A 16,482-nucleotide genomic window follows, 5' to 3' on the forward strand; every position below is an offset into this window, starting at 1 on the left:
ATATTGTTTTATGACATTGGTTAACAACTCCACGACATGTCAACACTCTCCCTTCTTGACCTTTTTTTTTTTTTTTTTTTTTGGTGAAAATATACATAGCCAAAGTTAGACCATTTCAAAAGTTTCTACATGTACAATTCAGTGACAAGGATTACATTCTTCCAGTTGTGCTGCTATTCTCACTGTCCTTTTCCAAATTACTCCATCACCATTATCTTCAACTCCCTGCCCCTAGGCTTCCCATCAAACCTTTTGAGTTGCTGTTGCCAATTTGATCTCACATAGATAATTCTTTTTTTTTTTTTTTTTTTCTTGGTACCTTAGATGGAGGTTTGCAGAACAAATAGTTTCTCATTGAACAGTATGCATATTGCCCTGTGACAATGGTTAACAACCCCACAACACGTCAACACTGTCCCTTCTCAACCTTGGGTTCCCTATCACCAGCTTTCTTGTCCTCTCCTGCCTACTAGTCCTTGTCCCTGGACTGCTGTGCTTCGTTAGTGCCATTTTGTTTTATGAGGCTGTCCAATCCCTGGCTGAACAGTGAACTTTGGGAGTGACTTCACCACTGAGCTAAAAGGGTGTCCAGGGGCCATACTGTCGGGTTTCTCCAGTCTTCTTTAGGCCAGTAAATCTGGTCTTTTTTTTTGTGAGTTAGAATTTCGTTCTGCGTCCTTTTCCGGTTCTGTCCAGGACCCTGTATTGTGATCCTGGTCAGAGCAGTCAATGGTGGTAGCTGGGCACCATCTAGCTGTACTGGACTCAGTCTGGTGGAGGCCATGGTAGCTGTGGTCCATTAGTCCTTTGGACTAATGTTTTCCTTTTATCCTGTTTTCTTCATTCTCCCTTGCTCCCGAAGGGGTGAGACCAGTGGAGTATCTTAGATGGCTGCTCACAGGCCTTTAAGACAGACCCCAGACCAAAGCTTAAGTATTTTAACTAGTATCAAAAGGGACTCTATACATACGTAAGAATCGAATTTTCAGAATCTTGCATACCAGCTGATTAAGAAAATGTTGAAAAAAGAAAATGTTAACTCATACTTTGTTTATAATTAGCTTGCTGTACAAATAACTAGAGAACATACTGATTTTGGTATGTCATTACCCCAGATGTGCTTTGCAACAATTTGTAATTCCTCCCCTTAACAACATTTCTACTGTCTAGTCATCTTGGAAGATAAGATGAACCATTATATCTGGTACCTGAGTTTTTAAAATGAATACACATTATTATTCTTAAGAAATTATGTGAGGTAGGCAGGATAGAAATTATTTTTCCCTGTTTCATGTATTTGCTGAATTGAAAATACTTGGGTATCTTGATACTTCAGTAGGTGGTAATAAATTTGGTTTGTGTTTTTTTTCCTTTCTGTTTTTAAATAGACTTTATTTTAGAGCAGTTTTAGGTTTACAAAGAAATTGTGCAGAGAATACATAGAGTTCTCATCTTCCCCTGCGGTTTCCCCTAGTGTTAATATCTTGGATTCCTGTGGTACATTTGTTATAATCGATGAACTAATACTGATACTTTGTTACTAACTGAAATCCATAGTTTACATTAGAGTTTACTGTCTGTGTTGTACAGTCCTGTGAGTTTCCACAAATGCATAATGTGTTGTGTTCACCATTACAGTATCATACCAAATAGTTTCACTGCCCTAAAAATGTGCTGTATATTTTGTACTGTTTCTTAATAATTGGAAGAAAGGCCTGGCAATCTAATTTTGAAAAAGCCATTGAAAACCCTCTGACACACATGGGGTCACCATGAGTCAGAATTGACTCAGCGTCAGCTGACTTACTCTATTCTTGATAAAACATACTCATAACATTTTACTAGGGATAGAGAGGGTATCTGGACGGGAGTCAAAATGAAACCACAAGGATATGCAGGCTGGCTTTTAGGGACATCTTTATTTTGCTTTTCTTGATGACAAACCCGCTGATAATTTTTCTGAAAGGTTTTTTATTATGTCATGTTACAAAGTACTGTAATCTTTCTCTTTCATGTGAATTTCCTCTTCATGACGACTCCTGTATCTCATTCTCATAGATCACCAGTGTAATCAATCCAGCATTGGACAAGTATTTTCCGTCAGATTCTGGAGTGAAAATCATAGCTGAGCCAGGCAGATACTATGTTGCATCAGCTTTCACCCTTGCTGTTAATATCATTGCCAAGAAAATTGTATTAAAAGAACAGACAGGCTCTGATGGTATGTATAAAGGGCAGAATCATTGCGTATATAACTGAACGTTGGTTGTCAAAATGTAATAATTAGGATTAATCTGCTTTTCTAGATGAAGATGAATCAAGTGAACAAACCTTTATGTATTACGTGAATGATGGAGTATATGGATCATTTAATTGCATCCTTTATGATCATGCACATGTAAAGCCTCTTCTGCAAAAGGTAACTTCTGAACTAATGTTTTGTCTAAAACAAGATGACTGGTCATAACAGATACAAGTAGCACTTTCTCTCTCTCTTAAATGCAGAGACCCAAGCCAGATGAGAAGTATTATTCATCTAGCATATGGGGACCGACATGTGATGGCCTTGATCGGATTGTTGAGCGCTGCGACCTGCCAGAAATGCATGTGGGTGATTGGATGCTGTTTGAAAACATGGGTGCTTACACTGTTGCCGCTGCTTCTACTTTCAATGGGTTCCAGAGGCCAACTATCTACTATGTGATGTCTGGGCCAGCATGGTTAGTAACATAGTACCTTCTTGATTTGTCCTTGCGCTTGTGTATTTGAGTGAGAAATTGTTTCAAAATAGTTTTCCCCCCATATTAAGAATATATACACCATGGAAAATACAGAAAAATAGAAGGAAAGTCTTCCCAATAAATACTACCATGCTTGTATTTCTTTTCAGATTGTTCCCATGATATAACCATTTTAGAAACAAATGATTAGATATTCCTGCATGATTAGAGTAGTGTAGTTACCACATGTGACTTACGGTTTCCTGATTTCGAAAAAGATGGTGCTGAAGAAATGCTTGCTTCAGGAATACACTGAATTGCTTCCTATGACCTAGCAACCAAGGAAGTAAACTCCCCTGGTGAATAAGTTACTCCTGTTGGATGAACTGCCCAGATACGGGTGACTAAGCATTTGAATGTGCCACTTCTGTGTCTCTCAGGCAACTCATGCAGCAAATCCAGAGCCACGACTTCCCATCTGAAGTAGAGGAGCAGGACGTCAGCACTCTTCCTGTGTCTTGTGCTTGGGAAAGTGGAATGAAGCGCCATCCAGCAACTTGTGCTTCAGCTAGTATTAATGTGTAGATACCATTTTTGTAGCTGTTAACTGCGAGTTTAGCTTGAATTAAGGGATCTGGGGGGACCATTTAACTTAATTATTGCTAGTTTTGAAATGTGTTTATGAGAGTAGGGTTGGCACAGATGCAACAATGTGGAAGACTAAGAGATGGGGTCGCGCTTATCTGTGTTCCTATGGAAACTATTTGAATATTTGTTTTATATGCATTTTTATTCATTTTTCAAACATGCTACTAAAGAATGCACCCAGCTGCTGAGCAAGCATTTGTAGCTTGTCCAGTGGCAGAATGGGCCAAAAGCTTAGTGTTGTGACCTGTTTTAAAAATAAAGTATCTTGAAGTAATGGGTTTTGGGAAGTTTTTACACTGCGTCCATTCCAAAGAGTTGGCCTTCAGTGTTTTAGAAATGGGGATTAATGTTCTTCCCACAAGCTGAGAAAACTGTACCAGAGGACATAGAGTTGATGTTTTTCAGTATTTTCAAAATCCATCGAAATGCCTTCTTCCTATTTTGGGGATTTTTATTTCGAGTAAATTGAACCCTGTGTCAGGTTCGCTGTGGATTCTCACAGGTAGTGGATCTAGCGCGTGTACAGGTAGAAGGAAAAAGGTGGATGAGACGGTGCACTGCTGTCTACTGCTGACAGCGCGCGTCTGCCCCTAGTTGAGGACATGATTACACTCAGCTGGCCGCTGTCTGCCAGAACCCCGGGGAGGTGCGTGAGGAACATCAAGTCGTGTCTGCATAGACGATAGACACTCTCACCTTCACTCATTCTGAGGACAGAGTACACGGTTACAAAGTTAGGGATGCAGTGCATTTGGCAGGCAGTACATTTAACAGTTCTTGTGCTGCAGGTCTTTACCTTCTCCGACCCTGACCACTGGCCTTCTGTGTTCTTTTCTCTCTTACTCAGCTTGTGCCCTGCCCCCAAAAAGGTGGCAGGCTTTCAGACTGTGTAACCCCCAGAATGGAGAATTTAAATCTACCCTAGCTGCACGGTTAAAAGCCACCAATCTGAGCAGCCCAAAGTGTCTTATGCCCTTCGTTAAGAGAAGCATTAACAGATGTTAGGAGCGATTAAAGAATACTACAGCTCTCTTCTTCTGAGGTAGCAGCCTAAGTGAAAGGTTAAAAAAACCGAACCCACTGCTGTAGAGTCAATTCTGACTCAGCAACCCCGTAGAGTTTCCAAGGCTGTAAATCTTTAAGGAAGCAGACTACTGCCACATCTTTCTCCCACGGAGCCACTAACAGTTTCAAACCCCCAACTTTTTGGTTCATGGTTGATTACTTCAACCACTGCGTGCCACCATGCTGTTAAGGCGCTGAGGAGAGAAAAGGGTAATTTTTTCAGTAAGAAGAGCCACCTTCCCCTGATCTGGTTTCCAAGCAGTGGACACAAGCTCAGTGGGAAGAATTGTTAACATTTTTCCTTTTGCTTGGCTGCTTTCCTAGACCATGGCTTGGCTTGTCAACGACCTGGTCTCATCTCCCTGACCTACAGAAATGGCTTCCAGTTGCCAAAATATGAAAATGAGACTTCCCAGAAACCGCAAAGAAAGTAGGCTCTGACTGGGGCAAGGGACTGGAAGGAAGGAATCAGCTTTCGGATCTGCCCTGCCTTCTGTGAGGCCGTTCTCGTTCAGTTCTCGTATGTTAGGGTAGCTATCAGAACTCTTCAGCACAGCCAGGGCCTCAGGATCTGATGGCCAACTAGCTTTATGTTCAAAATACAAGAGGCAGTTCATGTTGAGTGTGTACTACATGCCAAGAAATTTGACCTAAGACACCAGACCGGCTCGTGGCAATTCCACGTGTTGCAGAGTCACCAAACCTTAAAACTTGGTAAATTCGATCTTCCCATTTCAAAAAGGAAGAAATCCACAAGATCCTTGCTAGTGATGGCACTGAGTTGGATTGAGCAATTCAGCTCACAAATGAGTAATACTAAGGGCTCTTTAAGCTTTAGCCAATTAGGTAAAATGTAATCCAAGCAACTGTTGCCAGTGCCACTGGGAAGAGAAATAGCCCCAGGTAATCCCACGCGACACACACTACAGCTTCAGAAACTTCCCTCCTGACCACAGCTTGGCACAGTCACAAGTGCCAGGTCCTGCCAAGGCTTGGCTTGGGTCTGTGATGACGTGGCCTGGCTTGGGCTGAGTGGCCTTCCCTGGGACAAGGTAGACAGATGGGACAGAATTGAGAACTCAGAAATAAAGGTAAACAGATTCTCATAGGTTTAGCTGGCATTCCTTTTGCATTTGGGATCCAGCAAGTGAATTTTGCTTAAGAGAAAAGAGGACAGCCAGGCAGTGTCTGGGGATATACTCTTGCCAAGTACTGTCTAGGAACCTCTTAAAATTCTAGCTTGGAGTGCTTGGTTCCATGTTTCCACGTCATTAAAGTTACTGCTGTCTGGTCGTGCACAGATACCGGATGTTTTTAGACGTATGATTTGAAGTGAATGCAGCCCTGCTTCCACAAATGCCTTGTCCAGGGAGCAGGTGGGTTTTTCCTTCTGGAAGAGCTGGGGGTCTGTCTACACAGAACCCCCATGGTGGGGGCAGTGGGGGGGAAGGGTCCAGAGGCGCCAAGGGAGTCAGATGAGGGGTGGTCAGAGGCAAAGGCAGTGCTGTCCAAACCAGGCAGGCTATGTATGCAAATCACTTGGGGAGCTTCAGAGTACAGATTGCTGGTCTCCGTCCCAACTCAGGACACGGTGGTGTTCGGGCACCTGAGTAACCATCTGGAAAAATTTTAAAGTATCCTCCGTTAACTCTATACCAACATAAATTCCAGGTGGAAGTTTTAAATGTAACAAATTAGACCATAAAAATTAAGAAGGAAACATTTGAAGTCAAAAGGCAAAGGACAAACGGGGAAATACAACACACGAGAAGGGCTCCAATAAATCAATAAAAGAATAACAACAGACAGTGGGTAGAACATGAGCATATGGCTCACAGAAAAGAAAATACCACCTTTAAACGTGAAGATTTTCAAACTCGAAATGCATACTAAAACTGAGAATGTTTTCTTACCTTCAGATTGGCAAAGATTTTTTTAAAAAAAGTTCCTTGGCGTGTTGGGTAAACAGGCATGCTCACACATTTTTGGTGGGAAAGTAAATTGCAGGAACAATCTCTTTGGAGGGCAATTTGGTTGTATTAAAAATAATTCACCTTATCTTTGATGCAGCAATTCCAAGTATTTCTCTGACAGAAACACTCTTACAAGGCTAGTCACTGCGGCATTGCCTCTAAACGGAATAGATTAGAAACAGCCCATAGCCCATCAAGAAGGTAACGATGCAACTATGAATGGAACACACAGCTGTTTAAAAGAGTAAGGCAGATCTGCATGCACCGATATGGAACGATCTCCAAGCTTAGAAAGCAAGGTGAGGAACACTATGTCATATGCTACTATGTGAAAAGCCAAAACCAAAACACCAAACTGTGTGTGTGTGTGTGCGCGCGTGCGCGCGCGTGCATGTGTGTTCACAAATTTACTTACGTTTGCATAGAACATTTCTAGAAGAACTTAGAAGAAACTGGGAACAGTGGTTGCCTTAGGGAGGAGAATTGGAGGCCTGGGGGACAACGGTGGGAAACTCCTACTGTATATTTCACAAGTGTGTGCATTACTGACTTTAAAGGAATTATAATCTTCCCAAGTGAAGAAAGAGGCTTAGAGAGAAATTCCTCAAGTGGCAGAGATAGTAAGCAGAGGTAGGATTTGATGCCCGGTCAGATGACTCCAGCATTGTGTTTTTCCTACCTACCCCATGGACATGCTGTTAAATAGCTAGAGAGATTTTGGGGGCAGGTGGGCTGGCTCACTGGAAACGGTGGAGTTGGCCAAGGCTTGATCCTCAACTTCTCAAGCCCAGAAACTCCAGCTGGTCCAGGGTCTAGCAGGGCTGGATCATGCCAACGCAGTTTATGAGGCAGAGGACCAAAGTGGGAGCTAAGGACAAGAACTTTCCTGCACCCTGAATGTTGAGCTGGTGGCTAATCCCCATGGAGGGCACTATCTGCCCTCTCAGAGGTTGTCTGGGGTCAGGGTCAGATCTCCCTGTGTCACTGCCTCTCATGGACCAGTCTGCATCAAGGGGCCTCCAGAAGCCTATGGACAGACCCACTCATGCTTCCAATAGCCCTCTCTCTAGCCTCCTGACTGACCATCCCTTTGGGCCTTCTTGCAGGTGCAGCCCCCCTGGCTGACCTAGTCCTCTCTCAGCTTGTCTTCTGTAGTCATGTGCTCCCCACACCCCATACAGTGGTCCACTAAAACAGTCATCTTGCATCTCTACGCAGATTCCATCCTACTTACTGGTTTCCTAAGTTATTCAAAGTGCCTGCTGGTCACCTCCTCCAAGTTTCGGGGTTCTTCTGGCCATTATCCCATACTTTCTTCAGCGTGGCCCTCCCCACCATCCTGGGCCTGCGGCATTCGCTTGAGCCATCTCTTGGCCCAGCTGGGGCTCTGTCCCCTGAAGATGAGAGCCACCCTTTCCAAACCAGGCTCTGTGTCAACCTGGGAGTCCCAAGAAGCCTCAACCACTTGAGTGTGAGGGGCAGAGAGGGCAAATGGGGGGCTCTGCCCCTCGTTTCAACCAGTTTTATATATCAGGTTTTGAGGTAGGATGTCATTTGAACAAAAGACTTGGCTGAGTCCTCCCAGCCTCTTCTTTTTTATGGATGGGGCAAAGCTGAGAAGGACAAATGACTCGTCCAAGGTAAGCGAGAAGGAGAAGGGCGTGAGTTAGTGTACAGTTCTGCTTCCCGGGCCAGGCTCTGCTCTCGGCCGCTTATTGAAAAACAAACCCAAAAAACTATGACCAGGATGAGCCATTCTTCTCTGTTACACCAAGTGGAAAATGACACTTCTCTGGTACTGACAGCCTCGTGGCTCCTGGCCCCTGCTCTCCCAACCTCGTTGCTTGCCTGGGGTGGCAGCGGGGAGGGGCGGCCAGAGCTCCGGCAACTCCAGAACTCAGCAGAGGTCCACACTTTGAGCTGCATTCCTTAGCCTGGAGCTGGGTAGATCCAGCCATCCTGCGTCCCACCCCTCACTAGCGGTGAGGGAGGTGAGTAGTTCCCATGTGAAAGCGTTGGTGTGAGGGAGGATCAACAAAGCTCGGGACTTAGTTCACTGAAAACACTGAGAAATTCTTGCTGACATTATTAGGAGTTGGAGGGTTTTATCCATTCTCACTGCTGCCTCTAGAAAGGGGAGCGGTCAGGACCACACATGCTCTTTCTCTGGTCCAGGGATTACTGAGGCAGAGCCTTAGCCCCGGTGACCTTCCCCCGGCTTCCCGCCTAGGTGGGTGAGGGATGAGTGCAGGGGTGGCTGCAGCCACCAGGGGGCTCAGTGCCCAGGAAGGGGCTTAGTGGGCCGGCCGGCAGATGGTCAGAATCTTTGAGTGAGAGGGGTGGCTGCACCATTAGGGCCATGTGCCCTGGCCCTGGTGGTGGCCTGTGAGGTGGCCGGGTCCCTTCCAGCTGCTAACATGCCCTGGGGGCTGCACAGGTCAGGCTCCACGGCCTTGCCAAGTAGTGTTGCCAAATTTAACAAATAAAAATATAAGATATTGCGTACTTACACAGCAAATTATTTGTTGTTTACCTGAAATTCAAATTCAAGTGGCTGTCCTGTACTTATAGGGTCCCTATGCGTCGGAATCGACTTGATAGCAATGGGATTTAATGGGGTTTTATTGACGAGGTTTTGGCAGGTGGACCAGGAACCAGAAGCCTGACCTCAGTTACCTGCGACATGTGCTATGTGGCCCACGGCAAATCAGGGGCTCTTCTGGGCCTCAGTGTCCTCATCTGCCAAATGACACGGGACAGAAAGCTTCCAGAAGACCCAAACGGCTCAGAAGCCAGGCTCACCAGGAGGCGCTAGGGATCCACACACATCCAACCACCGGACTGCCCTCTCGACCGTAGCCACTAGGGGGCAGCATCACCTCGTGCTTAAGGTGCCTCTGCCGCTGTAGAATAGGAGTCCTGGTGGCACTGTGGTTAAGTGCTCGGCCGCCAGAGGTTCAAGCCCACCAGCTGCTCCGCGGGAGAAAGATGTGGCAGTCTGCTTCCATCAAGATTACAGCCTTGGATACCTTAGGGGGCAGTTCTACTCTGTCCTATAGGGTCACAAGGAGCTAGAATCACTCAGGGTAGATAGGTTTTTTTGGTTTGGGCCATTCTGGAGTGAAGACAGGAGAGTGGTCTCAGCCTCCCCGCCACCCCCCTCCACGTCCATCTCCCAGCTTCGCTCGGCGGTGGATCCATGAATCAACCACACGGGGTCTCTCAGAGCTTTGAGGAAGGAGCTCCAGGCAGCCTTGTCCCCTGACCACGCTGCTCCCTTTCCTAAAACTCTTCACGCGCCCCCGTAGACTGAAGCCCACCCCTAAGCTCGGTCCTTACCGCCCTCCCCCACCCCCGGCCCCTGCCACCTCACCTCTGCGGCGCAGCACCAGCGAACAGCTCACGGCTCCCTCTCCACAGTGCCTTATTTCATGCCTCCCAGCCTTTGTCTTTGCTGGGCCCTCTGCCAGGAACTTCTACTCCCACGCTCAGCCATGGCCTCCTGAGGTGCCCCTAATCCTTCCCCCGTGCGCAAAAGCGCCTGGTGATTGCCCCACCTGGTCTCCTTCCTTACCACGCCGGTGGCCAAGGCTCTCTGAGGGCAGGCTCTGCGCCCAGCTCAGGGTGTTCTTGTCGCTCAGCGCATGCTTATTGGATGGGTGAATGGTGTGGGGAAGCACAGCAAGGGCGCCATGCCTCGGGTCTGGGTTGTCTCCGAGGCCCCCTAGCCTGGCTTAGGTAACAGGACATGTGGAACCTGCGATCAGATGTATCCCTCCCCCTCCTTCTTTAAAACCAATAAATAACCAGTTGCCATTCGATTTTTTTTTAAATTGTGCTTTAGGTGGACGTTTACAGAGCAAATTAGTTTCTTATTAAACAATTAATACACGAATTGTTTTCATTCAGTCAAGTTTGACTCAGGCGACCCCACGTCTGCCAGAGTAGAACTGTGCTCCAGAGGGTTTTCAACGGCTGTGATCTTTTGGAAGTAGATTACCACGCCTTTCTTACAAGGTGCCTCTGGGTGGGTTCAAACCAGCAAACTTTTGGTTAGTAGCCGAGCGCTTAACCATCTGCACAGTCCAGGGACTCTTCCCCTCCTGCCCTCACCCCCCGCCGCCATGTTTGTCCCATGATAAGGTTCTACCCTGTCCCGGCTGGCTTCCCCAGGGGGCCGGATCCAACTCTGGCTCCTGCCTTATGGCCTTATGGCCCCCACGTCTGGAGAAGTCCGGGTGTGGGGGAGCTGGGCCAGAGAGCCCCCTGGCGAGCCCTCAGTTCCGAGCGTCATATCTTGGCTGTGGAGCATCCTCACGGTTCCGGAAGGCCCTGCAACCTTTCCCTCGCCAGCTGATGTGCAAGAGCAAGGTTAGTAACCTGGTTCTCTGGGACATATGGCAGGTCCATCCTGGGCCCCACATCTTACAGGTGAGCACAGGGAGGCCCGAGGAAATGGACAGTCTTGTCCAGGGTCATGTGGCCTGATAAGGCCCAGCTGGAATTTGCGCCTGAGTCTCTCCGACTTTTTTGTTCAGGGTCCTTGTGGGCAGCGTGTGGGGGGATGGGTAGCTTGCTGACTCATTCATTCATTCACCCATTCCTGAGCAGGTCTGGCACTGGGCTGGAGGTCAATAGGATGGAACAAGTGCTGTGAGCGCAGGGAGCATGGGGGCTGTAGAGGATAGCTGGGGAGGGGCTAGGGAAGGCTTCCTGGAGGAAGGGACATTGCATTGAGTCATAGGAAGGGCCTGGTACATGCAGGGTGAGCATGAATTCAAGGAGAAGGGGGAGACAGGAAGGCCCCTGGGGGCCGAGCACCCCAGGTGGAGACGGGAGCAAGGTGGGTCCTCTACAGCCAAGGCCAAGCCCCACTCAGACAGGGGCGGCAGGGGGCAGAGCTGAGCTTGTGCTGAGGGTGTGGGGAAGGTGTGGCTTTAGGTTCCCACCCACCCCTGCCCACCTGGGATACACTGCCAGGTCAGCCACTCACTCAGCTCTGCCTCCTCAGGCAACAGGGACACACCTATCCCCACACAGCCACCCACCTGAAGGAAGACTCAAGCACAGACGCAGCCATGCTTCCTCATGGTGAGTCTCTGCACAGGATGTGCCTGGATATGCATTCAAGACACCTCAGCACAGAGACAGACGCACACTCAAAGTTGGAGACCCAGAGCCCCACAGAGCCACATCTACAGACACAGACTCAGGTGGACCACACTGCCCTCTGCATCCCCCAAATACACACACACAGACACACACACTCACACATATACACTCACTCACACACACACACACACACACACTGTACAGGGGCATTGTCTGGGGGCCACAGGACCAGGACCTGGCTGGTTCTGATTCTGACTTCCTGGGGACCTTGAGTGAGTCTCGAGGGGCTGGCTGGCTTGCGAGCGGGGCCACAGAATGAGCCGTGCATTGGAAGTCAGTAAACTAGGTTCTGTGGGGCGGGTCCCTCCACTTCTCTGGTGTCGACTTTTCCTGTCTGCAGAGTGGAGCAGGCCCACTACCTGCCAGGCGGGTCCGAGGGGGCCCCGGAAGCCCTTGGTGAACTGTAAGGTGCTATGGGATGAGATGACGCAGGATGGCAATTTGGGGTAGGCATCAGCTGGGATGATCTTGGACACTGGAGTGCAGGCGAGTGTCGGGGGGGAGGGGCAGTGAAGGCAGCGTGTGAACATGGAGGGTCCATGTGGCCTGGGGGTGAGCCTGGGGCACACACACGCTGCTCACAGGCAGAAGGAGCTGCCTCCTCCCTGAGGTCCGGCCAGGAGAGGCCAACATTTGCCCTTTGGGGGAAGGCAGGTGGCCTGGATGTTTCCTCAGAGATGGCCCCCCCTTTCACATCTGGGCTCCAGGGAAACTCACCCCAGTGCACAGAAGCTGCTGGAAAGGGCCAGAGATGAGGAGGTTCTCCCCTGGCTTTCTGTGGGAGAGTCTACTTTGTGCCCTCCTAGGCTGGCTCCAGCCCTCCTTTCTCCTCCCCGGGCCCTTGCCCCTGCCAGGCTATGCTCCCCTGATCCCTGCACAGGTCCCCATGGCTCCTCTGGATTCTGGTCCCTCGGCAGTGCCCTGCTCTGCCTAGTCTCCCCATGCCCCAGGCTGGCTCTTGGTAAACGTTTGCTCAATAAACACATCCTCCTCTAAGCTCAGGCTTCCTGTGCTCCTTCACCACTGTTTCCTTAACACCTATTCTATCTTTACCCCACCTCCTCTTAGAAGCACTTGTGACTCCCCCATCTGCCTGCAGTTTCTACCCCCAGGCACAGGTAGGAAGCCCCAGGCCAAGGAGAGACAGGCCATGGAGCACCTTGCAGAGACCCCGAGGGGCCACAGCACCCAGCTGTCCAGAGGGCTAGAACCCCCTCCATCCTGCCCCACCCTGAGCCTGGGGCTGCTGAGGCTGCTTGAGGGACTCGGCCCATGGCTGCCAACATGAGGCCAGAACCCAGAACCAGCGAGCCATCAGGCCCCAGCACAGCCATGGCTCAAGGGAAGTCAGCCCAAGGCTGACTAGTGGCTGAGCTGGGACTGAAATGGAGTGACCTGCCTCTTAGGCTGAGCCCTGCCCACTGCCCCCACAGCCAGATGCCTGGGGCTCCCCCTCCGCCTCCTGAGGGCAGGCAGGCCTGGCCCTGGGCTGGGATCTCTGCTCCTGGCCGGCGAGCTCCTCAGGGAGGACTGGGCTTTTTTCCCAGCTGTGTTCTCAGGTCTGCCCAGGACTCGCAGCTCTCAGGGGAGGACTGGGGAATGAGCTAACTAATGAACCAACCCTTCTGATTGCCCGAATACCTCTCCCTGGGGCCACAGTCTCTTTCACAGTCTGAAGCCCCTGGTGGTGTCTGTTCCCCCCTCAGGGAGCTAGATCAGGACGGAAACCCACCTCGGCACACCCTCCTCAGGCCCATGCCCAATCCCAGCAGGTGGTGGAGGGAGGAGCAACGCTGATGGCTCCATGCTCCCATCCCTCTGGCACCTGGTCCTGAGAACCAGGCCTCAGGGGGGCACCCCTCGGCCAGTGGGGAAGCGTGACCGCTTCTCCACCACGAGAATGACTGGGTGGGGGGATCAGGCCTGGCCGCCACAAATATGTCCCATGTAAGACTTGCTTAGGGACCCAGGGGCAAGCTCCTCCATTTCCCACAACACCGGGAGGCCTGAGAGTGGGATGCGGAGGGTTGGTAAGAAAGGAACCGAATGGGGGCAGTGTTAGCTGCTGTTGAGTTGGCCCCCGACTCATGGCAACCCCACACATAGCAGAACAAAACACTGCCCAGTCCTGCGCCATCCCCATGATTGACTGAAGATCACTGTTGTAATCCATAAGGTTTTCAGAAGTAGATCACCAGGCCTTTCTTCCTAGTCCATCTTTAGTCTAGGAGCTCCGCTGAAACTTGTTCAGCATCATAGCAACACACAGGCCTCCAGTGACAGACAGGTGATGGCTGTGCATGAGGTGCGTTGGCTGGGAATTGAACCTGGGTCTCCCATGTGGGAAGCAAGAATTCTACCACTGAGCCACCCTCAATGCCACATACTGAGTCAGTTATCTGAAGACCATTCTGTAATTGGGAGAAGATGCCGTTCGTAACCTTGGGAGTTCATCCTGGGTTCAAATTCTGATTCTGCCACTGCTTGCTAAGGATTTGGGGCAAATTACTCAACCTCTCTAAACCTTAGTTTATCAATCTGTAAAATGTGGGTAGTAATACTACATTGTAGGGTAGATGAGAGGTTTGAATCAGATAATTCATTAGGGTGCTTAGTGGTATCCATCCTAGGATGCCACCACTAAATGGCAGCTAATGTTATGCTACTTTAACACTGGTTCCTATAGGGAAGGCCAGTTACCCAAACAGAAATGCACTGCAGTGGCATTAAGGAAGGCCCAGGGTTCGCAGTAAAGGAGGTGACAGGCCTGCCCTCATGGGGGTTGATCAGGCCTGCCCGGATGAAGCACCTTGGGCATAACACCCCATTCTCACCCTCTCTCCACACCCAGGGTTCTCTTCCTTAGATTCCAAACATCTTCCTGTTCGGGGAATTTTTCCTGTTCTCGGTGAGCACAGGGCACCATGCAGGGGGTGCGGAACTGCTGGAAGGGTTGGTGGAGGCACCACTCCAGGGCACTGGGCTCAGTCCATGTGAAGGAAGAAAAGGCTGAATCACACGCCCCTCGAGCAGCTCCTAGGGCACATTCAGATCTTGTGTTTTCTGGACGGGTGTCCTGTGGGGAGTAGCAAAACTGCAGACTAGACCCAAAGCCGTTTTCCAGAGGTTCTGTTGACTTCACGCACTTAGCCCTGTAGACACATACATTATCAGGGCTCCTATCTATAGCATAAGGAATATATTTGAAACTCCTGAGGAACTTTAACTTGAAGTGGCCTTGCAGGATGGCTGGGGGTCTGGGATCCCGGGGTACAAGGAGAAGGCAGGGCAAAGAGACCCTTGCAGGAGGATAGGGCACAAGGAAGAGCGGGCAGACCTTGGGTCAATATTGCAAATATTGATGGAGGGACAGGAGGAAGCACTTTCTAATGACCAGCCCTGGAAGAGCCAGCTTCAGGATGGACAGAGAGGCCGCCCAGAGGATTCCTCCTGGGGAGGCGACTTAGACCAGACAGTTCTGGGTCTTTTCTCCCTCTGATGAGCTGGGCTTTTTGGCGTATGGCCACCATCTTTGGTGGCTGCATCCCTTCCCTCCCAGACAGCAGCAGACTGACTCCTTAAGGAACCACACTGACTTCTGTGAGCTCCTGCCGGGGTAGGGTCCACTAGGACCCCCAGATCCATGTCTTCCACATCTGGGCAAAAAGCAGTCGCTCCCCCTCTTATGTCTGTTGAGCTCTGTTCTCCACTCATAACATTCTCCCCCACAAACACCATTTCGTTGATCTTTGCCATTTCCAGCTGTATTTTTGTAAAATTCAAGCACCTCACTGGAGATTCCTCCAGGCCAGGCAGAGTTGGGAAAGGCACCATCTGTCTCTTTGTAGCAAGTTGAATCCGGCCACCAGATCAGCTGGGTTTACCCCTTCCATTCCACCTGGATGGCACTGCTGATCAAGGCCTGATGACTATGGGTATGCGGGGTGTTTTACCACAATGCAGCCTTCTGGTGGAATCCCTGGATGGTACAAATGGTTAAGCGCTTGTCTACTAGCCAAAAGGTTAGCAGTTCAAGCCCACCCAGAGGTGCTTTGGAAGACAGGCCCGGCAATCTGCTTCTGCAAGCTCACGGCCTTGAAAACTCTATAGAGCGGTTCTACTCTGCACACGTGGGGTTGCCATGAGTTGGAATCGGCTCAATGGCGACTAATAACAACAGCCTTCTGGTAGTGTCCACTGACTCAAAAGGCACTTGGCAGAGTGACTCATCATTTCTATTTAAAAAAGGAGGCATGGAGTCTTAAAGGATACGAAAATGACTGAAATCAACCAAATAGCTTCCATTACTGAGAGCCTACAATAGAGCAGGCTCTGAGCTCTGCGTGCTGTATGCATTACCTCCCACCATCCTACAACCTTCTTCATGCCCCTTCTGCAGGTGAAGACACTGAGGCACAGAGAGGTCCCCCACCCAGGAAGCCGACATGACAGACACTGCTGGTATCCATCCTTGCTAAGAGAACCTCAATTCTGTTCACCTGTTATGGATCAAGTTGTGGCCCCCAAAAGTATGTGTTGGAATCCTGACCCCTGTACCTGTGGATGTAAACCCGTTTGGGAATAGGGTTTTCTTTTTTATGTTAATGAGGCCGTATCAGCGTCGAGTATGTCCTAAGCCTAATCACTTCTGAGATACAGAAAGAGCAGATGAGACACAGAAACGAGCACAAATGGGGGGTGGGAGGAGACAGATGCCACATGAAGATCGCCAAGGTACCCCGGAGCACGGAACACAGACAAGGATCTTCCCCCAGAGCCTACAGAGAGACAGCCTTTCCTTATAGACACCCGTTGCCATCAACTCATAGTGACCCTACAGGACAGAGCGGAACTGCCCCCTAGGGTTTCCAGGGAGCAGCCGGTGGATTCGAATTGCCAACTTT

At 49.6% G+C, this 16,482-nt stretch overlaps 1 protein-coding gene across 5 annotated transcripts in view; it reads left to right on the top strand.

The window, feature by feature from the left end:
- The window catches only part of ODC1 (ornithine decarboxylase 1), an 8,977-nt gene extending 5,335 nt beyond the window's left edge, over positions 1-3,642 (top strand). For all 5 annotated transcript variants that reach the window (XM_023728257.1, XM_023728258.1, XM_023728259.1 and 2 more), the window contains 4 exons: positions 2,059-2,221; positions 2,307-2,419; positions 2,506-2,720; positions 3,161-3,642. In XM_023728257.1, the coding sequence (XP_023584025.1) occupies positions 2,059-2,221; positions 2,307-2,419; positions 2,506-2,720; positions 3,161-3,305 (636 nt within the window). In that variant the 3' untranslated portion in view covers positions 3,306-3,642. The remainder of the gene's footprint in view (positions 1-2,058; positions 2,222-2,306; positions 2,420-2,505; positions 2,721-3,160) is intronic.
- The last annotated feature ends 12,840 nt before the right edge of the window (positions 3,643-16,482 follow it).

This window comes from Trichechus manatus, unplaced genomic scaffold, assembly GCF_000243295.1.
Source record: "Trichechus manatus latirostris isolate Lorelei unplaced genomic scaffold, TriManLat1.0 scaffold00023, whole genome shotgun sequence".
NCBI lineage: Eukaryota > Metazoa > Chordata > Mammalia > Sirenia > Trichechidae > Trichechus > Trichechus manatus.